Raw genomic sequence first — 24,401 nt, 5'->3', positions numbered from 1 at the left:
TTATCCTTCTGGGCCACGCTGCAGTATCTGACATTCTTGATCAAAAGATACTGCTGTCGCTCTTGAAAAGAAGTAGCAGGGGTCCAGCAGGATGTGCTAAAATAACTTGTAACCAATGAGTAGTGATGGGACACTGCACTTCCAGTACTAGACTGTTCACTTGAGGCATCCTACTAGGATCGGTTCTCTCTCTGGTCCTATATGTGCAGCCACTCGGTGAAGTGGTCAAATGACATGGACTCGAATGCTAGCAATATGCAGATGACACATAGCTCTACCTATCCTTCACTACATATGACAATACCACGCTAGCCTAGTGCTTGGTTGAGATCAGCTCATGGAGGAAAAGCAGCTGGCTGATGCTGAACCTGAACAAGACAAAGACAATATTGGGGGGGGGCAGGACAGCACTTTGAGACGTTTGCAGATACGGTGCTGTCTCCTGTGGGCACTCTCACAATTGGACAATTCAGACTGTAGGTTTTATGTTCATAGAATTGTAGAAATGTAGGGTTGGAAAGGACCTCAAAAGTTCATCTAATACACCTCCTAGCACTGAGGCAGGATTAAGTATATGTGCTACTGGATTCCTTGCTGATGCCAAGCTCTCCTATAGCAGCACCCACAGGAAACACTTTCTACCGTCTTCGATTGGCTAGGAGACTCCAGCCCATCCTACCAATGATTACCTGGACTCTGCCTATGTCATCTCCTGTCTGGACTACAGCAATACAATATACTTCAGCAGGAAGACAGAACACTGCAGCATCTTGCCTCAGCAATGCATGCTACTGGGAAGACATCACGCATATCCTTTCGCTACCCTGGTTTCCCCAGAGAATTCTGAATAACGCTTAAGGTGTTAGTCCTTATCCTCAAGGTGCGCAATGACCTGGCTCCAGCACAAAGACCATGATAACAGCTCTTCCTCAGGCACAGTGGAGCTCTCTACAATAAGGGTAAAACTCATCTGTGCAGGAGACAGAGATTTCTTTGGGGTCAGTCAGCAACTGTGGAACAAACTCCCCCAGAAATTAAGGACAATCACAAACCGCCTACCAAGTGCAAGGCACGCATTTGCAGTCTTGCCTTTGCTAATGTAAAGGCAGAGCAGTGTGTGTGTTTAAAAAGGAAAAAACAAAACACCGTACTGCACACAGAAGGCTCCTGCCAAGAGGGTGAGTGAGAGACCGAACCAAATGGGACAGGTGTTGATCCCATAGCTTAATGCATAGTTTCTCAACCTGTAGCACTCCTGGGGGTACGCAGCAAAAAACCCAGTGAAGGGAGGCAGGCAGCAGCTGCCGGCTTCTGAGGGATGCGGACGGCAGGCACCAGCTTCCCGCCCAGTCCCACCTCCTAGCTGCGCGGTAGACAGCAACCGCCCCAGTCCTGGGAAGCTGGGTGGCTTGAAGCTGGGTGGCTTGAAGATGGGCAGCAGCTGCCTGCCCACGTCCCCGGGTCCCAGCCTACGTGGAAGCTGCCTCCGCCCCAGGTCGGATTGGGTGGCAGTTGCCCACCTCCTGGACTGGCAGCCAGGCTCCCCTGCCCGGCTCAAAGCCCGGTTCCCAGAGCAGAGAACCCAGCAGCTTGCTGAGTCCTGAAGCTGGGCTCTACCTACAGGCTTACTTGTCAGTTTCACTGCTTGAGCTGAGCAGTGAAATTGACAACTCTGACAGCTCCAGATTTTACTAGTATAAAAACGTTAGGAGGGGCCCACACAGTGTGATTTGCCCCAGGCCCGCACCCCCTTAAGGATGGCCAGAGGGAGCGCTGCTATCCAGTCTGGTGGGCTGCTAGTACCTGCTCATACCTCACACGTTCCCGCCATCAGGCCATAGTGATTGGCTGGCGTTGACCTTTGCTCCTGTATGGAGGAAGGGGGGGAGGAGGGGGGAGAAACAGCAGGAAGGTTTTGTGATCTGCCACAACCACATAGCACTGCAGAACTCTCTGGCTTTACAAGAAATAGTTGTCCAGCGGTAAAGGGGAAAAAGATTGTATTTCACGTAGTGGAAAATTGAGTGTTGGAGTACTTATTAACATTTTCCGAAGTTAGGGGGGTACTTGCTACTTAGAAGGTTGAGAAACACTGGCTTAATGCATTTGTGGCAGGCACTTACAGTACAGTGATGTGGGTAGTATAAGAACCTATATAAAAGTGTACTTAGCAGTTTCTCTGCTGTGGACCTTTTGGGTCACTTGGGTATGGAATTCTGACTGCCTTGTCTGTGATGAATTGCTGTTTGACAGACTGAAGAGGAAGTGAGGTCCCAGAGTGACATGCTGAATTGTTGATGGCCTTAGTTTGTCCTAATAACTAGATGGGGATCTTAAAAAAAAACACCCATCTGTGCAAGAACATTTGTGGTATTTATTAGCTGGACTCAGTGAACAAGGGCACGCCCTCTTAAAATGTTTGACAAATTGCGTATGTCCAACTTCTGACCTGAAATGGCTGTCTCCTATAGAGCTCTTGAGCGTAAAGCAGCAGCAGCAGCATCTGGACCCCCTAAAACCTCTCCGCTTTGGGCCCCAGCACATACTGAAATGTTAAGTACAGTATTTGGGAGAGGGACGAATGCTTTCCTCTTTTTAGAAGTTGATTGGTTGCTGAAAGGACAGCAGTGTTGAGTTGCTCAGTGATACAATGACCTCGAGTAAATATCGGCAGCAGCCATTTATCTGCAGTAATCTCGTCCCTTGTCTCTTTGATGGGCAGAACTGTTTCTCTCTTAATCCTACCAGTCAAAAATCATCCCCAGAACCAGTACTCAGGGAGGCTGTAGGGGGTGAAGCTACTTTTGCTTGTTTGGGCAAGAGCCAGTCTTGTTTACCAGGACATGGGTTTCATGACTGAGAAGGGCACTATTTATGGAAATAAGCAGCTGAGTATGGTGGGGGAGGGGAGCATGGTGTATGAGAAACAGCTGCTAAGGCCCAGAGGAGATCCCTGTTGTTCCTTCAGCAGTGACACCACTCCTGTTGGACACGTAAATGGGCATTTGTGAACCTGGTCTGGTCAAGGCCCTGGGGGTGAGTGGCAGTGCTGATACAAGACTGCTCACTGTTGGCTAAAATAGAGGCATACAGAAACAACATTCGTCCTTTTTTAAAAATGGGCTTTTTAGTGTTATTTACCAGACTTTAAATACAAGAGAAAACAGATATAGAAATGATGCTGAAGCAGAAATAGACAGGGGGAAAGAATATCATAGCAACAGGAAAGGACTCCAGGAACAGTGCCAGAAAGCCTCTCTAGGTTGGTTGCTACTCTCTGTCAATGTGGGAAGAATGCATGCAAGTTTAGAGCAGTTCTGCTGTGTTTATACCACTCACGTGTCAACATTTGCATCGAAATGAAAACAAATCTCATCACAAGTATCCAAGAAATGGCAGTTAAATATTTTAGATCTAAACTTCCAGATAGAATGTACCTGATGTGAAAATGCATTTTGACAGAACATAGGCTGCAACACAGCTGGGATAGAGGAACAGTAGTTGTGAAAGGGTTAAGGACCTCACCTTGCTCAGAGACAAGCAGACTGTAAACAAAGGCTTTTATGGCCAAATGTGTCACTGAAAAGAAAAACCCCTGCCGATTAAGAGAAAATATTGCATAACTATGGTGGCATTGGTATTGATATAGCTGAAAGGTTGAACCTATATTCACTTCTACATAAATTACATGTATCCTGAGGCCTAGCGCCTCAAAAGTACTTAGGTGCCTAAATATATTTGAGAATGTGGGCCTAGAGACCCAGTTTTAAATTTTAGGAGCTTAGCCAAACCCTGCACATAGATGTTGAGGTCAGAAAGTAGGCACCCACTTCAGGCACCTGAGAGGTGATTTAAGCTCCTTTGAGTTCACAGAATGGAATATGAGAAAAATAAAATCCTTTTATAGAATAATTAAAATGAAGAAAAAAAAAGTTTGTTTAATTAAATGGGAAAAAAGTTAATTCAACTTTTTATTACTTGTTTTTCCCCAGGCTGAACTGTGGTTCTCATTCCCTCTACACAAATACACATTATTAGTATGCCTCTGACCTTCTGCCTCGCTTTGTAACTAACTAAACTGTACCCTAAACTCCTGCTACACTGGGCCACAGAGTTTGCTGAATGAGTTCAAACTACTTTACGATACCTAGGTTGGAATATAGTTTAGGATTTAGGAAAATAGGCTAGCCCACTTTCTGAACTGTGTTTGCACACAGTTTGGCCCTAAACATATTGGCCACTCAACACACTTCAAATGAGCTAGCTTGAATTATTTCAAAACTGCCTGTCATATCACTTCCTTCTCTCAACTCCCATTTTTCCTGGTCTGCCTCTTTTTTGTATTCTTGTGCCCTCAGGCATAACATAATGTCTGCTCATTTCCTGGTACAGTCTGGTAAATACCCTACCCTTTTACATTTACAAAATTAGCTCTTTGAAAATGTTAGTAGTTGCAGTCTTTACAAATCATAAAATAGGTTAAAGCTTTTGCTCAGTTACCAAGGTGGGTGTTAGGCCTAGTTTCCACAGCATCAGTTGTTGTAGCCTCCCATTTTTTTTTAACCCTTCTTGTACTGATGCATCCACGATCAGTACCAAAACGCTGCTCTAGTGACTTCTTAGTTGATCTAAACAGTCAGGATGACAATGGCAAACTGGTGGACGTTCACACCAAGTTTGCACTACTAGACAACACAGTCCTTTGAGATTTCTTGGCTCTATCACAAAAGTAACTTGTGGGCAAAGCAGCACAGTACATACTCACTGGACTGTTTTTGCTTTTTATACCAGTTGGTGATTTTTAAAAATAATTAGGAATGTGTATAGCTTGCCTCATAACAATCAATACTGAATAAGGATAATTTGAGATCTGTTTATTACCTTATTTCAGAATGAGTGTGGCTCAGAACTAAATTTAAATGGTATATATTAATACATTTATTTTGTTTTTGTCTTTATATGCATTTTATGTTCAGTTTCTTTTATAATTGGTAGTTTCTCTCTAATATTTTAAAAAGGTAAACTGTTGACCAGCTCACTTGATAGTAAAAAAAATCACTTATGCTAAAAGTCTACAAAATCTACATGTGCGCCTACCACTCAGTCTTACTTGAAAAAAATTCAGTACTAGTTCTGTGCATGTAGTTTTCGGAGAATATGTAACTTTTGCTAGGCTTCTTATGCAGCTGGTATTTTGATTAGCTTGCCTGTGTTGACTGAGCAAGTTGATGGAACTGCTTTGGGCCACGTGGAATTGTGTAAGACTTTCTTTCCATATTACTTTGGACAATTCACTTTAAAGCTCTCTCATGTTACTGACCTTGAGTGATTTTAAATTCTCGTATGGCTTTTACTGCTTCTTGCTTTTCATTTGATATTCTCTTCTACAGAATTTCAATCAATAAATAATAAACATTAGATGTCATTCCTATTAAATCTTTTCAATCTTAGATGCAATGAACAAAATGGTCTGAGAAAAAATTGTAATAGCCACAAAAGCTTACTCACGTAATTTTCCTCCTCATTAACTTTCTGGCCAATTCCCTCCGGTGTCAAATTTTAACCTGTTAGTATATTCTTACAGACAGGAAACTAACTCCTATGTTTGTTGAAGTTCCCACAACAAATTCAGTACAGTGCCTTGTGCACAGAGATGCTGAATCAGGGTTCTTAGGGGAAAAATAAGTTTTTGTGTAGAACGTTGTTACATAAGAAGTCCTTGAAGGCATTTTGGTTTCTGTACATTCCTCTTTTTTCAGTAAATTGAGAAACTTGACCTATTTCAGATTATGTGGGATGGGGTATAGCAAGTCAGGATTTTGCCCAAATGTTGCATATTCGTACAGTAGCAAACCATTGGAAGAAAAAGACAAACTAACATGAAAAACACATTTTATTGCACTTAAGTTATAAGAAAATAAAATTTCTAAGTGAATCAAACCATAGACACAATCCCTTTAAAGGTTGTTTTCCTCCATCATGTCAGGTTGTTACATAACTAAAATTAACCAACTGGAATCTGATTGTTTTAAATCAGACTATAAATAAAATAAAACAAAACAAAAAAGGGAGGAAAAAACAAGATCGCCTAGGATACAGTGTTAAACCACTTTCACAGTTCAGCTTGAGTTGTGGCTCTTGGAGAATGAGGCAAACCATTTGACTTTCATTTTTGTTTGCATGTACACTTTTATTACAAAAATGTAATAGTTTTTGCTCTGTCAGTTCCTTGCAGCAATAACTGTAACAGTTGTTTTAATCAATACTGTAAAATACTAAGACTGACCAGCAACTTTATTTTCATTTTTGTATTTATATTTTTTAAATTTTTTGTCAGTTTTATTATGCATGTTCATTCCATTCACCACAGCCCTCACAAAGAAAAAAGTTCCCCACAGAACAGGCTGCAACAGCTTTGTTCTAAGGAATGTGTTTTAATTTTTGCCCAGAAAAAAGAAAATAAGCTTTGCACACACACTCAATTCTTTAATTGCAGGCAAACTTCACTCTTAATTGTCTGAAACTTTTTCACTCTCAGCCTCTTAGAGGCACAGTTGGCTCAAGTTTCAGTGGCAAAAAGTCTTTTTCTGTAACCAAACTAGAGCAAATTTGGAATTCAGTCTGGGACTAAAACGTCACAGCAGAAAAAAAATTAAAAAAAAGAAATAATTTGCTTTACTTTCTTTCATTTAGCAGCATAAATAAGTTTGGCCACTGGGAATACAGTACAGGGGTGGGACAACAATCCCATACTTGAAGACCTACTTCTAGCACCAGCATTGTGAATTAAATCCATTTGAGGACTCTCAGAACCCAGGACAGCTTGCCACCTCAGAGCAACATATGCATTGAAGAGTGTAGATGGAAGCAACAGTAAATAGAGTAACAGAGCTAATACTGTGATTGACATTGGCAATGGCTGGCAAAAAACAAAAAAACAAAAAACCTCTGATAAAACTGTACAAAAACAATTCACAGTAAGATTTTAGCTTTTCCACACCAGGATTTGACTTTGTTGTTGTTGTTGTTGCGGATGTTCTCAACTTTGAAAATCAGCCAGTAACTGATTTTATGCAGCAACTTTCTAGATCTCTGTGGTAAAATAACAGGTTAGCAAGAATTGTAACAACTTTTTAACCTCCACTCTGCTCAGTGAGCACTTAGAGGAAAAATAAAGAAATAATTGCACCTGGTTTGATTTAGAAAGTCTTATATTTGCAAAGCTGCCCCAGTCAAAAGTGAAGCTTTTTATGTGATGAGACAGCAAATGCCTCTCTTGTCAGTTACAGTTTGTCATCTCGCAGTCTCCTCCTTCGTAGTCTGTAGGTCTTTAGGATCTGTTGCCCCAAGCCAACATCCTGCACCACCAAGGACAAGGGATTTTTTTTTTTTTTTTTTTGCAGGGGGAGGGAGGGGAAACATTGTCTACACATTTGGACAAATTCATCTTTCTGCCCTTCACTTCATATCCACATCAAAGTCCAACACCAGCAGCTTTGTTTCCTCAGTCCCATTTCGGCTTCCAACTGCGCATACTAGCTTTGTGTTGGAGGCTCTGATCCGCCACACGACGCCTCCACTTCCCCCACTCTCCAATGTGACTAGATTTCGGATAAATTCACCCGTTTTCAAGTCCCAAAGTTTTACAGTCCCATCATCTGAGCTGGTAATTACAAAGTTCTTGTTGAACTGTAAACAGGTCACAGCACTCTGATGCTTGTTGGGACCTATAGTAAAACCAAAAGAATTTTGCTTGTGGTTAGAAAGCAATGTAAGGGGTTACCATATTTAGATATATTTGTAGACTTTTATATTGGTATGTAAAATAAATGAAATATTTAAAAAATACAGTACACAGAATCCACATTCTGTGTTCTCAAAGGACTAGTACAGATATTAAAAAAATCCCCCTGTCCTCACAGTTGTCTGTTATTACTATAACAAATAGTGGAGCAAGTGTGTAGTCTCATCTGAGATTCATCGGAATGAACTTACCGTGTAGAAGGAAATGATCGCAGAATAGCTAACTATTACTCGCAGTTCCTGTGGGAAGAAAGGGTGGGGCTGGTTCCAAGGTCATTGCTAAAACTTGATGGCAGGAAATGGTGCTGTTGCCAAAGCGTTAGTCTAATTTAAAATCCCTTCTGGTGGGATGTAACAGAACTCCACAGAAGAAAACTCCAATATGAAGTCACAGTTAAATATTAACTCAAATAACAAAACTCTATTTTTCTTTTCATGCCTTTTTCCCCTTAAACCATTCCATAGTAATTGTCCTTTAAAGGTCAGAGCTTGTTTTGTCCAGTAATTAAGTATGGTTAAACAGTGGAGGCTGCTTTTTTGTGAAATGGGTTCTCTTCCAGAAGCAGGGCTTGCAGGCAGAAGTCATGGAAAGATATTACAAAAGACCTGCTTAGGAAAATAAAAGTGAGTGTGTGTACATGTACACAGCAACAGTCAAATGAAAACTAGCATCTGTCTCTTTTTCCTTCTTAAATAGAGAAAATGTTTTCCATTCATTTTTCTTGATTTATTGTAACAGACAGCGTTCACTGCCTCCTAACCCAATTAGTCTGGAGGCTTTGAAATGTCCAAGTGACCTAAATAACTAAGTCGACTGGCTGTTTTGAGATGCTATTTCCTACATATTTTTGTGGTTTATTAGTCTAATAGACAGACAGCAAATTTCTATCAGAACAGCTGCCTTTCCATAAGAGGCAAATAATATTAATAGATTATATTATAAAAAGAAAGATTTATTTAATTCACAGGAAGATAGTTTCACCAAATACAAAAGATAGTACAGTTGTCACCACAGACAACTTTTGAGCTGTAAATGATCTGCAGTTATTTTTCTTGAATATTTTTTATTTTTAAATGCTGACTGGTTTTATATAGAATCTTTTCTTCCTCTTTCTGAATGGTGCATTAAACAAGACTGTACATTTAAAACACAGCTTGACTTGATTTAAAATTGAAACAATCACCCCACCGCTAATTTTGTCCTCTAGCAATATATGGGAAGTAGAAATGCTCAGATTTAACAGATATGAACAAGTACTTTTATATTAAGTTAACTATTTCAGCAGCACTCAGCGCTGAAGCAACTGTTAAATTTTGGACTGACATGCACTAATCTTGCACCAGCCTTTTAGTATTTTGAATGAATGTGTTTATATTTGGATAGCATAAGCTCACCTTGCAATGTCTGTAAACATTGTCCTGTTTTGATATCCCAGATTTTGACTGTTGAATCTGCATTCCCAGACACAAGAATATTGTCCTTGAGTTCCATTCCACTTGTTAATGACTGGTGGCCGGTTAGTGTGTGAATGCAGTTTCCCGTCTCCACATCCCAGACTCGGATTGAAGTGTCAAGAGATCCACTCACTACATGGATACCATCAAACTACAAAATAGGCAGATACATTACATTCAACTGTATTACACTCTTAGCATTAACACTGAAAAAATGTATTAAGCATGCTACTTGCATTTAATTCAGACTTTCACATAATAAGACAGTATGCACTATGCCACCCTACACTAAGAAATTATATTATGATAGAAAAGATGGTTACTAACCTTTCCGTAACTCTTGTTACTTGAGATGTGTCCATTCCCATGTAAGTGTATGCATGCTGCGTGCACCATTGCTAGAAGTTTTCCCCCAGTGGTATTGTCCAGGTCGTCTCTGGTGCCCCCTGGAGTGGCGCCTTCATGGTGCAGAATATAGGGAACTTCTGCCTCACCGCCCCCTTCAGTTCCTTCTTGCTGGCAACTCGAACAGAGGGGTAGGTGGGCAGGTATTTGGAATGGACATGAGCAACACATCTTGAAGAACAACAGTTAAAGAAAGGATAATAACCGTCTTTTCTTCTTTGAGTGCTTGCTCATGTCTATTCCAATATAAGTGATTCCTGCGCCATAAATTAGGAGGTGGGATTAGAGTTTTGTTGCACCCTCTCTGGAAGACTGCTTGGTCAAAAGCTGCATCATTTGTTGCTTGCTGTGTGAGTGCATAGTGAGAGGAGAATGTATGTATAGATGACCAGATTGCCGCTTTACAGATATCAAGAATTGGGACCTGCACCACAAAGGCAGCCGATGAAGCTTGTGACCTTGTAGAGTGTGCTGTCAACCATGGAAGTGGCCCCTTTGCCAGATTGTAGTACATTCGGCTGCAAGATGTGATCCACAAGGAGATCCTCTGAGTAGAGACTGGGTCACCTCTCATCCTATCTGCAATGGCAAGAAAGAGTTGGGTAGTCTTCTGGAATGACCTGGTCCTCTCTATGTAGAAGTGCACATCTGACATCCAAAGAATGGAGCCTTTGCTCTTCTCTGGAAGCATGAGGCTTTGGGTGAAATACTGGGAGAAACATGTCCTGGGCATTGTGGAACCATTGGAGATCAACTTTGGGAGGAAAGATGGATGTGGTTGAAGCTGTACCTTGTCCTTAAAGAAGACTCTGTATGGTGGTTCGGACGTGAGGGCCCAAATCTTAGACCCTCTTGGCCGAAGTGACAGCCACCAAGACGACCACCTTCCATGACAGGTAAAACAAGGAGCATGTTGCCATTGGCTGAAATGGGGGAACCAGGAGTTTTGAGAACGCTAATTTGAGATCCCACGGCGGCAACAGTTGTCGTACTTGTGGGTGCAGGTGTTCTAGCACCTTCAGGAACCGTGAACAGACTGGGTTAGAAAAAAACCGAACAGTCATTCACTGAGGACTGAGATCACAGTCAGGTAAACCCTTATGGATGAAACCACGAGACCTTCCATCTTTAGTTGGAGTAGGTAGTCTAGAATAAGTGGTAGAGGCATTTCATCTGGCGGGAAACCCCTCCGTGCTGATCATAGTGTGAACCTTTTCCATTTTTGCCAGGTATGACAACCTGGTTGATTGTTTCCTACTACCCATAAGGACAGATTGTACATCCATCGAGCACACTTGTTTCAACTCCTCAGTCACAGAGCCTCCATGCCATCAGGTGGAGGGACACGAGGTTTGGGTGACGTAAGCAGCCGTGCTCCTGAGAAATCAGGTCTGGGAGTAATGGCAGGCTGACTGGCTTCTCCAGCAAAAGGTTCATCAGTGTTGTGAACCAATGTTGGTGTGGCCATGCTGGGGCTTTGAGAATTATCTGGGCTTTGTCCCTTCTGGCTTTGAGTAACACCATATGAATCAGCGGTGTAGGGGGGAAGGTATACAGCAGCTTCCCCCCACAGGGCAGGAAGAAAGCATCAGTGAAAGAGCTTTGGCCATGACCTAGGTATGAGCAAAACTGAGGATATTTCTAGTTGAGCTTGATCATGAACAGGTCCACCTGGGGAAATCCCCACTTCTGGAAAACAACATTCAGAACATCCGGGTAAATGATCTATTCATGACGACTGACAAAGGATCTGCTTATATGATCTACCAGGGTGTTTTGGGAATCTGGCAGGTAGAAGGCTTCCAGGTGAATAGACCGGTCTATGCAAATCTCCCACAGGTTCAGTGCTTCCTGGCATAAGGGTGAAGAATGAGCCCCTCGCTTGTTTATGTAGAACATCGCGGTAGTATTATCTGTGAATACAGAGATGCACTTCCCTTGTAGGGTGGGCTGGAATGTCTGACAGGCCAGATGTACTGCCATAACTCTCTGGTGTTGATATGGAAGGTCAGTTCCTCCACTGAGCACCAACCTTCTGGGTTGGGGAGTGCACTTGGAACCACTCAAAACTCATCTGAGGTGTCGGTGACAGTCACATTGACAAGCTGGGCCTTGTAAAGGGGACCCCCTTTACATACCATGACTGGGTCCAACCACCATTGGCAGAAGCGAATCATCATAGGCAGCATTATCACTACCTTGTCCAGTGAGTGACAGCTTGGTACATACACCTATGCCAGCCAAGTTTGAAGGGGTCTCAGCCTGAGACGGGCATGTTGTACCACATAGGTGCAAGAAGCCATGTGGCCCAAGAGTTTCAGACAGGTTCTTGCCATGGCAGTAGTATATGTCCTCAGACTGAGCACGAGTATTTCTATAGCCCTGAACCGACTCTGGAAGGGAGGCCCAGGTTCAAGTTGAATCGAGCACAGCTTCTATAAACTCTGTCCTCTGGTTTAGTACAAATGTTGACTTCCATTCGTTTATCAGGAGGCCCAAGTATCTGAAAATGGACCAAATGAACCTCACATGCTCTTCCACCAGCTCCTTGGACTGTCCCCTGATAAGCCAGGTTCAGGTTCACCTGAACTCCCACTTTTCTGAGGAAAGCCACCACCGACATGCATTTTGTAAAACCCTTGGAGCTGTCAACAGGCTGAAGAGTAGCACTGTGAACTGGTAGAAGCGGTGGCCTTTTATGAAATGTAGGTATTTCCTGTGGTTTAAAAGATGCTTATGGGGAAGTATGCATCCTTCAAATTGAGGGCAGCATACCAGTCCCCTGGATCCAAAGAAAGGATGATTGATGAGAGGGAGACCACGCGGAACTTCAGCTTCTTCATGAACCTGTTGAGGTTTCGCAGGTCCATCATAGGCCTGAGGGCCCTATTGGACTTCAGAATCAGGAAGTAACAAGAATAAAAGCTCGTGCCTCTTAAGCTTGCTGGGACCTCTTCCACAGCTCCCACCCTTAGGAGTGACTGCACTTCCTGTGATAGAAGTCTCTTGTGAGAAGGGTCCCTAAAAAGGGATGGGGAGTGGGAGGAAGGGAGTTGAACTGGAGAATACACCCCACTTTTACTGGGCGGAGTACCCATTGGGCTGAGGTGATGCTGGCCCAGGCACAGTAAAAATGGGGCAAGCGGTCCCCAAACATAGGGATAGGATCCATGTTGTTGGCTGGTGCGCCAGCCTTGGGCATATCTTCAAAAGTTCTGTCTGGGCCCTGATGGTTCTCTCTCAGGCGCAAATGTAGAGGCTGATGAGGAGTTGTGGGTTTGCCTCCTCCTAAACCCCTTGTTCTGCTGCCTGCCAAAATTGGGCCTGTGTTGGTATTGTGGCGGGTAGAACTGGCCTACAGGTTGAGGCTTAAAATGTTTTCTAGATGGCTCCAGAGTATGGAGGCCTAGCGATATTAGAGTTGCGCACGAGTCTTTCAGGCTATGGAGTTGTGCATCTGTCTGATCCAAGAAAAGGGATTGACCTTCAAACGGTAGGGCCTGCACCATCTGCTGGACTTCATGGAGTAGGCCCGACGATTGCAGACACAAACTACGTCTCATTATGATTGCTGTTGCCATGGCATGAGCTGCCGTATTTGCAGCGTCCAAGGCTGCCTTAAGCGATGCCTTGGTTATGGCCCTGCCTTCATCAATCAGCGTGCCAAACTCCAGCCTGGACTCTGCCGGCAGGAGTTCTTTGAATTTTGACATTGCCACCCATTAATTAAAGGCTTATTGACTTAATGAGGGGTTGGTGGTTTGCAATTCTTAGCTGAAGGCCCCTTCTGGAATAAATTTTTCTCCCTAGCAAATCCAGCTTCTTGGCATCTTTCACCTTTGGTGATGGCCCTTGTTTCCCCTGCTTCTCTCTTTCACTGGCCATGGTGATGACCAGGGAACCAGGTGGCAGGTGTGTATATAGATATTCATACCCCTTCGAAGGTATGAAGTATTTTCTTTTGACCCGCTCTTGCTGTGGGTTGGATGGAGGTGGGTGTTTCCCACTGCATCTTAATGGGCTGTGAGATTGACTCATTCAACGGTAAGGCTACCCTTGCCTGATCTGAGGATGCCTGGATGTCTACCAGTGCTCAGGATGACTCCTCTATATCCTCCATCTCTATATTGTCCAGGGTTTTGGGCCATCCTTCGCAGGAGTACTTGTTGCACCTGTAACTGTCCTGCACTGGCTCTATGACAGTGTCCACTGCTGCCTTGTCCAGGGAGAAGGATGAGATGGCCTGGGCTGTCTCAGGGTCTTGCCCTTTCTGGGGGACTGATGTATCGCCTATTTGTGTGTCCTGGGGGACCAGGGCCTCTGCCCCCACAACCGAGTCCCTTTCCGTTGGGGAAGGTGGAGGTGCTCTCCCTTCCGATGGTATCGACTGGGATTGTCCCACCAAGGAGACTGGGAAGGCATGAGGTGGCATCTGCCGATGAGGGGAGGCAGAGGCGCTGGGAGGGTTAAACTCCTTGCTGTCTCATATGTCTCTGGTGTTGTTGGAGGTGCCAGGATCAAATCTCCTGTATAGCTCACATCTGTCACGATGGTGGAATGGTCTGTGCTCCTGATTCACATGGTGCCTGCTCCTGTAGGACCCTGCTGGAGATCTGGTGTCCGAGGACCCACTCCTGGGAGACCAGGGGGGTGCTGTGTCCCTTGGTGCCACACTCCAGGGCTGTGAAGCTGAGTGGTGCTGCGATGGTGGGTGGTGTCTCGATGAAGAGCAGTGCTGTGATGGATCTCGGTGCCATGATGATGATCGGTGTCAAGGCGAGGACTGATGTTGGGCTGCAGAGCAGTGCCCAGATCGCAGTTGGTACCGTCACTGATTGATGCAGTGATTGCAATGGGGGCCGGGTTCTTGATCAGGGCCGGGACTGTGACCTTGATTGGGACCATGGCGTCAAGCCCTTGGATGCCTTCCGGGAGGGGGGGGTCAGTGCCTTGCCATTGCTGCAGATTTCCCCACGATGGGAACCTGCCTCAGCACAGTCAGGTCTGGTGCAATGTCTGGGTCATTCCCCAGAGCCCTGGGGAGGCAGAGGCACTGGGATGTTTAACAAATTCATTGCTGCCTCATATGCCTCTGGCGTTGTTGGAAGTGCCAAGGTCAAATCTCCTGTGTGATTCACCTTTGTAGGGGTGTCCATATGTACTGGACTCAATGGCTCTTTGTGCCAAGCCGGAGCCACTGGTGCTGGCTGAGAGGTACCTGACCACAGATGGTCTGGCACGGATCTCACCCATTAAGTCTTCTTTGTCGGGGAGTGTCCCTGGTCCAATCTTTTCATCTTCTTGTGGGGCACCAGCGATGGCAAACAGTGCCCTTCCGTCGGTACAGATTTTCTCAGTGCTGGAGAAGAGTGTTGTGCTGAGCAGCAGTTGGTGCTGGGGAACCTGCCTTGCACTGGTGCTCTTACTGAGGCCAGGGTGCTCTGAATGAGGAAGTAGAGGGTGCTGAATCCAGCTGACATTTAGATGTGGGATGAAGGGCTGCCTTCCTTAGGAGGAATTTTAGTCTGCCATCTTGCTCCTTGGCCTGAAGTTGTTGCAGATGCGGCACTTAGTAGGGACATGTCCTTCCCCAAGGCCCTTCAAGCAGTTCTATTCTATTCTAACTAACACTAATGACTATCTAAATGACAACTAACATTCTATTTACAATTATTTACAGGTAAACCACTGAGGAGAGAACTTTCAAAGCAAGACTGCAACCACCACTTAACAGAAAGAAGGAACTGAGGGGGCGGCAGTTCCCTATATATCGCACCATGAAGGCACCACTCCAGGGGGCACCAGAGTTGATCCGGCTGATATCACTGGGGGAAAAGCTTCTGGCAACGGTGCACACAACGTGCATACACCTACACTGGAATGGACATGAGCAAGCACTCGAAGAAGAACATATGTTAACTAACAATGTTAAATACAACTTTAAATTCAGTGCAGATAAAGACTTATGTTTAACGTAGCATCAGGTGCATGTGGTTAATGCTAGGCCGTCAGTATAATCTCCCAGTGTAGCCAAGGCCTATGGAGTTCTGCAGTTAAATACCTACAAATCTTAATCTTGATTAAGGAGAAAAGTACATTCTGATAGACACTCTACTTTGCTTGAATTTTTAGCTATGTGTAATACTAAGAGGGTCAAACAGAACAGAAAATAGTTGAGGATATTCTGATATTTCAAGCCAACTGCAGAGTTTTAAAGGATCTTCTACCATAAGTGTCAACCTCCTCATCCAAAAACTTTTGTGAAATATTGCATTTCATTACAATCAACAGTTTCACTCTATGTAACATCTATCTAGAATTTTAGATCTATCCTCATCACCATAGTAACAGAACAAAAAGTGAATAATACTTTGTCAGCCAAAACCAAGAGCCAGTGGTGGTGATCAGGCAGCATATACTGTACCTGAAGCAAGCTAAACTAAGAAAGAATATGAATGTAAACCTTTTTGAAAATTTAAAAAACATATCTCTATTGTAATGCTTTATAATTTAATGGTTCTTATGTCTTTCTGTAAGGACTATCATTTTTCTTGTGCTTCCTAGCAGGAAGTCCAGTCCATTATCATCTATGGGCTAGGTTCACAAAAGGGATATAAGCTCAGCATTGCAATGCTTAACTACACTAGGCACTCTGCTGCCTAATGGAATCTACAGCCCAGACCTAGGTATCCAGACTCCCAATACAATGCACAGAGACAGTTAGGTGCCTATTACCAGAAGATGATAGTGCCACCTCCCTTATAACCTTAGCCCACTGGTTACAGTGCTCAGCCACGATGTGGGAGATCTATCCTTCTGCCTGATTTGGAGCAGGGATTTGAGCCCATGTCTCTCATATTTTAAAAGAATGTCCTAACTGTGGGACTTTGGGATAGTTTGAGATGGGGTTCTCTCAATCTTTGCTGCGGAAACTGTCCTATTTTGTATAAATAGTCATTGGAATAGGGACATGAACATGGATCTCCCACATTCCAGTCCTAATCTCTGTAGGGTCATTCTCACTCTCTTTGTCTGGCCCAACGTTAAGAAACACTTGTTTTTTAATAAACACACATCTTATGCTAAAAATGAGTTATGAAATCCTCTAGTCTCTCAATTACTGAACCACACTTCCTGTGCCACAAACCAGGCCAGCAGACATACAGGTGCGATTTCTTGTTTTTAATTATATTTACCAATTTTTAAAAGAAGTTTAATCAGTATTAGCCTTAGGCCTTTGTAACTGTAGAGGGTTAGGCACCATACCCCTCCTCCCCCCAATTCACCAGCCAGAGTGCCATTCTCAGTTCTCCATCTGCTGTCCTGTATGACTGTGGTGCCAACAGGCTATAGCACAAAATGAATCCCAGACTCTGGAAGTTGTGTTTCAGCTCTGCAGAGAGATAGGATGATGTTCAGTGTAGATAAAAAGATAAAGGGAGATCCACAACAAGTCTCTAACTACAAACTTTTACTACTGCATAGCTATGTTGGTGGAGGTTGTGATGAGATGTGATTTGTGACCAACATAGCTGTGCTGGCAAAAGCCCCTAGTGTAGACTCAGTTATTATGGCAAAACTGCACTTCTGCTGGTATACCTGTGCTTTTGTTGGAGTGGGGGTGGAGGTGTGGCTGGAATAAAATATGGCGGCTAGTATCCATGCTAGGAATGCTTTGCTGGTATACTTTACTGTACTGGTACAGCTACAACAACAAAACCTTCCAAATGTAGACGTGGAGCCATTTGTTTATGGTCATTAAAATCCTAAATCCAATCCTATTGGCAATTTACAATTTTGCAACTAAATGAAGCAATTATACACACACACAAAAATGTAAACCACTGTTTTCCTTTTATAATAATCCGTGAAGAGCTCCTAGTCCACATCCCAACAATTATACTAAAAGGGACAACATGCAAGCTAACCCTTATGGTTCAATACATTTCTAGAGGACATATAAAATCTTTCCAACATCAGAGTAAGGAAAAATTCTATCATACAAAGCTGTCAAAAGTTGCTTGTCTTTTGTAAATACCAGACACAGCTCTCTCTCTCTCCTTTCTGTCCATATGTCTTTTCAGCATTTATTTACTAAGTAAGTGCTTTGTCCTTAGTTTGTAATAGGAGAGTCAAGTTCTGGTTTAATTTTAAAGATCAATACTAGAGTTTTTTGGGGAGGAAGTCATTTTCTCATGGCTGCAAAATATTCCACATGAAAGGTCTACTATTTCAGCACACACAGAACTAGTCTAGCTCTACTCCATATGCCTTAGCACTAAGTTCCTTCTCTAATATTAAAATTCTAGAATACTATAATACATGAACTTTCAGATTATCAAAGGGACATTACTTTTTGGTTAACTTAGCATGGCTTAGCTCATCAGCAACTGAAGAGCTAAGAAAAACAGGAACACTGAAATTTGTACTTGGTAACTCCCAGAGACCCAAACCAGTATTTGGGCTCCCACTGTCTCTGTCTTGAAAAACTTACATTCTAAATTAGAACACAATGTAACAAGAAGATGGAAGGAGGGATGTAGGATGAGGGTAACCTAAATTCTATGTATTTTCTAAGATTGCATAAGCAAGCACCCACAATTTTAGCAGTTTAACAATTAAGGTGGCCTATCCAAGGGAATCTAAAGCACTAGATTCAAATTGCTTACCTGTAATGAATAGACTCTATTAGTATGCCCTTGCAGTGTGTGTAGACAGGTTTCAGTCTCTGGATCCCATACTTTGACCATAAAATCATATGCTCCACTAACAACCCTCCTGCCATCATACTGAACACACCGGACTGCAGCTACATGACCCATCAGAACATGTAAACACTGGCCTGTCTCTATGTCCCAAACTCTCAGCGTGGCATCTCGAGACCCACTGACAACTCTGGGGAAACACAAACAAAAACTGCACTTAGCATATAAACTTCTACTTTATTTGTATTACGTATACTAAAGCAATAAAATATAATATACATATATAATATAAATATAATCAACAACATTTTTTGTGCATAAAGCAATTAAACTGAACTTATTTCTCTGGAAGCCTACATGGCCTGGAGACTAGTCCTCCTGCCTCTGAAGAGCTGTCTTGGCTTCATATTCTATTCAGGTTGAAAGTTAAAGCATATTGGTTTTCCCATCGTGTTCATCATCACAGAACCAAACTATTTGATGTGATTGGCAGTCAGTATTCCAAAGGAGAGACCCAGACTTGAATAACAAGATATTGCAGGTCAAGACTGAAGTGAATTGGGACAGCTGTGTGAGAAAGATTACATACTACCTGCTTTTACATATGCTTGGTTCAAGCCAGTAACATGAATCTTGCTTTAATGAGCACTAAATTTACCCCAGTAATTTTTTTTTTAAAACCGTCTTTGGAGGCTTTTCTTCATTAATGCAACATTTATGTCACTTGATTTGTACAGTAAATATCAGTTTAGAATGTTTTATATCTACTGAGACTGGAACCATAAATAGTCATGAAGATTACTGTAGTTTCATTAACTATTTGGACAGAGAAACTTTAGTTTTCTTTAGAAGGAAAAGAAGGGATGAATAAGCAAGACAACATTCTAGACACAACTACATATCAATGCAAAGCTTTTAACAAATAACTACAGCATCTCAGCCAATGTTTCCTGAATCGATACACTACTATTGAAATCAAATGACAGTGTAAAAAATTTAAATAAAATATATTCAAGTCCAAAAACATTTTTTTAAAAGATAATCTTTAAAATAGGTAAAGGTTTAGAACAAAATGGATAAAAATAAGTTAAAAACAAGGATTGTGCATAGCATAGCAGAATGGATCACATCAATAACTGAAACAACTTTTGAAGAAACTATTTGACTGTATATGGAGAAGTGTGTGTCTTATTCTGCTTTGGTTAATTTTTTTAGACCTTTTCTTCTTGCAATCAGCTCCTCTTCTAGATCTTCCTTTCATCTTCCTTCATATTAATTGTATAATTTAATTTTAGTACTATTTTTACTGTATATTGTAGCTGTTTTATATTGCAGGAACTTTTACTGTTCTAGGACTACTTAATGAAATTTTAGGTACATTTTCTTTTAAAAAAATCACAAAGAAAGGGAATAAAGGGATCTAACGTTAGGTAAATATTTACCTTTTTTCATGGAGATGCATACAACGCACAGTAGAGGTATGTCCATATAACGTATGTATACATTCTCCAGTCTCCGCGTTCCATACTTTAAGTGTTCGGTCTGTAGATCCACTAATAATGATATTGTCCCTCATTTGTGATGACCAGACTCCACCTGTATGTCCAACTAGTGTTCGTAAACACTGAAAAATATTTTGTATAGTTAGTATATTGGAAGAAGGTGAAATAAATGTAATCAGTTCATAGATTAGGAGGCCATACCAGATCACTGTGATCATCTAGTTTGAACTTTTACGTAACACAGGCCATAGGAATTCTCTGAATTAATTTCTGTTTGAACTAGAGTATCTCTTACAAAAACATCCAATCTTGATATAAATCTTTCCAGTCAGTAATGGAGAATGCACTATAACACTTGGTAAGTTCTTTCCAATGGTTAATTACCCTCAATGGGGCATGGGGACAGTTTTTTAATACTGGCATAATACTAGCTTTTTTCCAGTGTTCCAAGACTTATTGAAAATCAGCATTAGCCATCCAGACTGCTCCTTGACCAAATCTTTTAAAACTCTTGGATGCAAGTTATCTGGACCTGCTGATTTAAAGAATGTCTAATTTTATTTGATATTTTTTAACATCCTCCTGAGTTATTGCTGGAATGGAAAGTATTTCATCATCAACTGTTTTCCCCCAAATATAGAACAGATATTCATTGAACACTTTGGCTTTTCTGTTTTATTGACAGTTCTACCATTTCCATCAAACAATACCACTGTTAGGATTCCTATTCTTCCTAATGTACTTAAACAACTGCTTATCATCCTTAACTCCACTTGCCAAAGACTTCTCCTTGTGTCCCTTTATTTTCCTTATCAATTTTTTACAATTGCTAGCTTCTAATTTATAATTAATTGATACAAACTTCCCCTTTTCCATTTATTATTCTTTATATATATATATATATATATTAATAACTACTTTCATTTCCCCTCTAAGCCAGTTTCTTTTTTTAACTAGTGTTGCCTTTTTTCTTGATTGTGGCTTTTGGGGATCAAGTAAAATGTTCTTAAACAGTTCCCAGTTATTCACATTTTTCTGTTTAAATTCTTTCCCAGGTGTTTTGGCTTGGAATTGTTTTCATTTTGTGAAATTGGCTCCTTTAAAGCAGGAAGTATATATTTTACTGGTGTGGACTTTATTCTGTTTGTACATAACAAATATGATCAAGTCAGGGTCACTTGCATATGAGCAACCATTACATTTTTCATTCTGTGATCAATTCCTATTTATCAGCCAGGATGAGCTCAAATATAAATTTCCTCCATGTTGGATGCAACACTTAATATTCTTTAAGGTTTGGGGTAAACATCCCTCATATAAAGATATTTAATAATTAAAACAAGAAGTTACTGACAACTTAAAACTACTGTCAAGTCATCCTGTTATGTTCCATTTAATATATTCAGTGGCACATAATATTTTTGAGTCAGAAGAATGTACAAAACAAATATTTTTCACTAAAGAATAACTCCGTCCTATCCTTTTAGATAAAAGAATGCTAAAATTGTACCATGGTTTCTTTCATGAACTAGGCTTAATGAAAGGAAGCCTAGTTCACACAATGGGTGTGGCTGCATACCATGTTTTATTTTATTCTTCCCCAAGGTAGTAGTTACAATCCAGTCAAGGCACTTCTAGACATGCAAAGATAGAAACTAAAACCTTTCAAATACGTCTAAGACTAGCATTACAATGCGGATATCTTTTATATCTTAAACTTGGCACTACCAACATTTGGGCTGTTGAAATTGTTCAAACAATAGAGTATTCTACCAAGAGAAATAAACAGTCTAGTCTAAGGTTATTTATAGTGAATAAAAAAAAATTGAGTAACTTAAAAACCATAAAAATAAATGTGGAAACCACAAACATTAGCCAGAAAAAAGATCCATGTGGGTAGAATCAGGATGAATTAACCTATACAGAAGATAAAGTAGTATGTGTCTAAATTCTCTGTAATCAATGTCAAAAATGACTCCACAAGAATAGAGCAGCTGCCAAGAGAACAAGGATATATGCCAATGGTAACATGAACAGCATCATAATTTCACATCAAGGTGACTTTCATAAAGTAGACATGATTCTGCGTAGAGAAAGATTGTCCAAATATTCTATCTTTGTCTTGCACCAGACAGCAATAAAGGCAAAAACATAAGATGTTTTAGGAACCAGAATAAACTAGTAACACACTTTTAAACTTGCTACTACTATACCAATGGTCCATTTTACTTGTAGTTTAACAGCAATTACCAGCTTACCTTGCCTGTAACTGCTGACCAAACTTTTAATGTGTTGTCATCAGAACCACTGACTATTCGGTTACCACAGAATTGTAGACATGTGATCACATGATCATCGTGACCTTTGAGAACCTGACAATAGAGAACATATATATATTGCAATGTGAGCCAAAAGATTAGAAGGTAACAGAAAATAAAATCAGAATCTGCAAGTTGGAATGGTGTATAAGTAACTGTAACTTGGTTAAAAAATTTAACGGTCATCAGTCCTCATGCTTCAGATCTATTTTACCACTAGCTGGAGTCAGGAAGACATTTCCTTGATATAAAATTTCATCCATGGTATAGTATTGCATAGCTGACCAGGTGCATTAACACTATTTTTACCCTTCTTCTAAAGTAATTGCGATAGATATTGCTAAAATTAGGATAACACATTGGATAGACCGCTTTATTCTAAAAAATAATTTAAAAAAAGTTAAAATAAAATCATCTTTAAAAGCATGAGAATAATTTCTTGGAAAATATTTTCAAACATTTTACTTATGAACAAGAAATTTGCTTCTGTTATCCAGTGCATTTTTTTTATTTTCATGAACAAATCTTAATGTGCACTTATTTTTTTAACCTCCTCACTCCTCCTCATCCACTAGATACCAGATATTATCCAAAATAAGAACTATAGAAATCTTTATCAGTTAAGAAGAAACAAAGGTTAGTTTGGTTTAATGTGAAGAAAATGTGTATTTCCATGTTTGTGATTTGAATGTCATTTTTCAAAAATGGCATTTTCAGTTTTTGATTATGGAAAACTGCAATAGTTATTTTTTACTACAGTACAGTAAAAATCAATTACATCAGAACATGCAAGTTTAACAAGGAATTTACTATTTTAAAATATCTGAACACTTTTCAAAATGTCTATTGATATGAAATGGGAAGCTGGTAATGTCTGGGGCTGCCATTTTAATAATCCAGCATGGCATGATATAACAAAAGGTACAGAGCTGTTGCCAAGCTGCAGCCAAATACTCAAATAGCAGGAGATTTTTTCATGTTTTTAACTAACTTCTTTATTGTTTTGTTTCTTTAGTTTTCTTGATTACTATACAAAAACTAAAAAACAAAACAAAACAAAAATTTCTCTAAAAAGAACGGTGTTAGTCTCTGGCTGTTCTTTATGTATAAGGGGCAGCCAGAGACACAATCAGGCTTGATGATATGACTGTTACATTATTGCATAAATAAAGCACACTCAGAGAATATAATTTAGCATCAATATCATTAAAATGTGTGCATACCCTGCTAATGTTATCAGACAGAAATGAAACAATTTAGCTGCCTTACCAACCTTTTACTCAGTGTGACCCCATTTAAACACTGAAAATTTTTGGCGACCCCAGCAGACAAGTCAGGGCATTGCAATGCTCATGGTATTTATATTTTTCATTTAAAACATTTGAAATCATTTTAACATTTTTTTAAAATAAAAAATACAACACTGAATACAAAGCCTAAAATAACTCCATTTATCTGACATTTATTAGTTTTGCTTTAACTGTGGATTATATTTACTGTGTGGTCATACTGTTAAACAACCCTAGTATTCATGGTTGCTAAACTGAGATTTAAAAGTGTGGGAAGGGGGCACACTGCAGAGATTCTGGGCACTGCTGCTACGTATAGGTATCCAGCAACAGACTGCTGTAATGTAGCTGTTCCCCGGTGCTGTCTCAGTTTTGCCATGGGTGGCTCTGGGCTCCCAGATCAACCCAGACACAGGAGGATACAAAATGACTTAAAACCACCTTATCCGCTGGGCTGCAAGTTTTGTTGTGCTGCACCTCTTTAGTGCCTTGCAGTAATTGTCTTCATTTATCTCACTTAGGCCCCATCCACATTGTTGTGACCACACCCCTTCCCCATCTCTCCTGCCCCAGGCAGCCCCACACCCAGCACTGTGACACCCCCATCTCTCCTGCTTCCCCCACCATGCCTCCCTCCTGTCCCAGTCCCCAGCAGTGCCTCCCCCAATTCCAGGGCCGCTGCCCTGAGCCGGGCACTGCTGGGTGTCGCGACACACCCAGGACTCACCATGGTGGGGAGGGCACACGGGTGGGGAGGACACAAAATGAAAGGAGAGGAGTGAGGCCACCTGCCTGTGACCCAGCCGGACCGGCGCTACTGCTGCCCTGAGCGGGCCGGAGCCCCGACCTGTGGTGCCCAGTGCTCCTGGCCAGGAGCTGTTGAGCGTATTTGCGACCCCATTTTTTATTGTTACAACCCCAAAT

General features: G+C 41.4%; 1 protein-coding gene across 5 annotated transcripts in view; it reads right to left on the bottom strand.

The window, feature by feature from the left end:
* Positions 1-5,875: 5,875 nt before the first annotated feature.
* The window catches only part of FBXW7 (F-box and WD repeat domain containing 7), a 297,846-nt gene continuing 279,320 nt past the window's right edge, over positions 5,876-24,401 (bottom strand). For 4 of the 5 annotated variants that reach the window (XM_067551889.1, XM_067551890.1, XM_067551894.1 and 1 more), the window contains 5 exons: positions 22,129-22,242; positions 19,811-19,992; positions 18,333-18,558; positions 9,199-9,409; positions 5,876-7,727 (listed from right to left, as the gene is read on the bottom strand). In XM_067551889.1, the coding sequence (XP_067407990.1) occupies positions 7,459-7,727; positions 9,199-9,409; positions 18,333-18,558; positions 19,811-19,992; positions 22,129-22,242 (1,002 nt within the window). In that variant the 3' untranslated portion in view covers positions 5,876-7,458. Of the gene's footprint in view, positions 7,728-9,198; positions 9,410-16,331; positions 17,057-18,332; positions 18,559-19,810; positions 19,993-22,128; positions 22,243-24,401 lie in introns of those variants that run through there. The other variant, XM_067551892.1, reaches the window with a different exon arrangement.

This window comes from Emydura macquarii, unplaced genomic scaffold (assembly GCF_026122565.2).
Source record: "Emydura macquarii macquarii isolate MOO-44397 ecotype Brisbane River unplaced genomic scaffold, CSIRO-AGI_Emac_v2 contig_1363, whole genome shotgun sequence".
In the NCBI taxonomy this organism is placed as follows: domain Eukaryota; kingdom Metazoa; phylum Chordata; order Testudines; family Chelidae; genus Emydura; species Emydura macquarii.
This window is presented reverse-complemented; position numbering and strand designations above follow the sequence as displayed.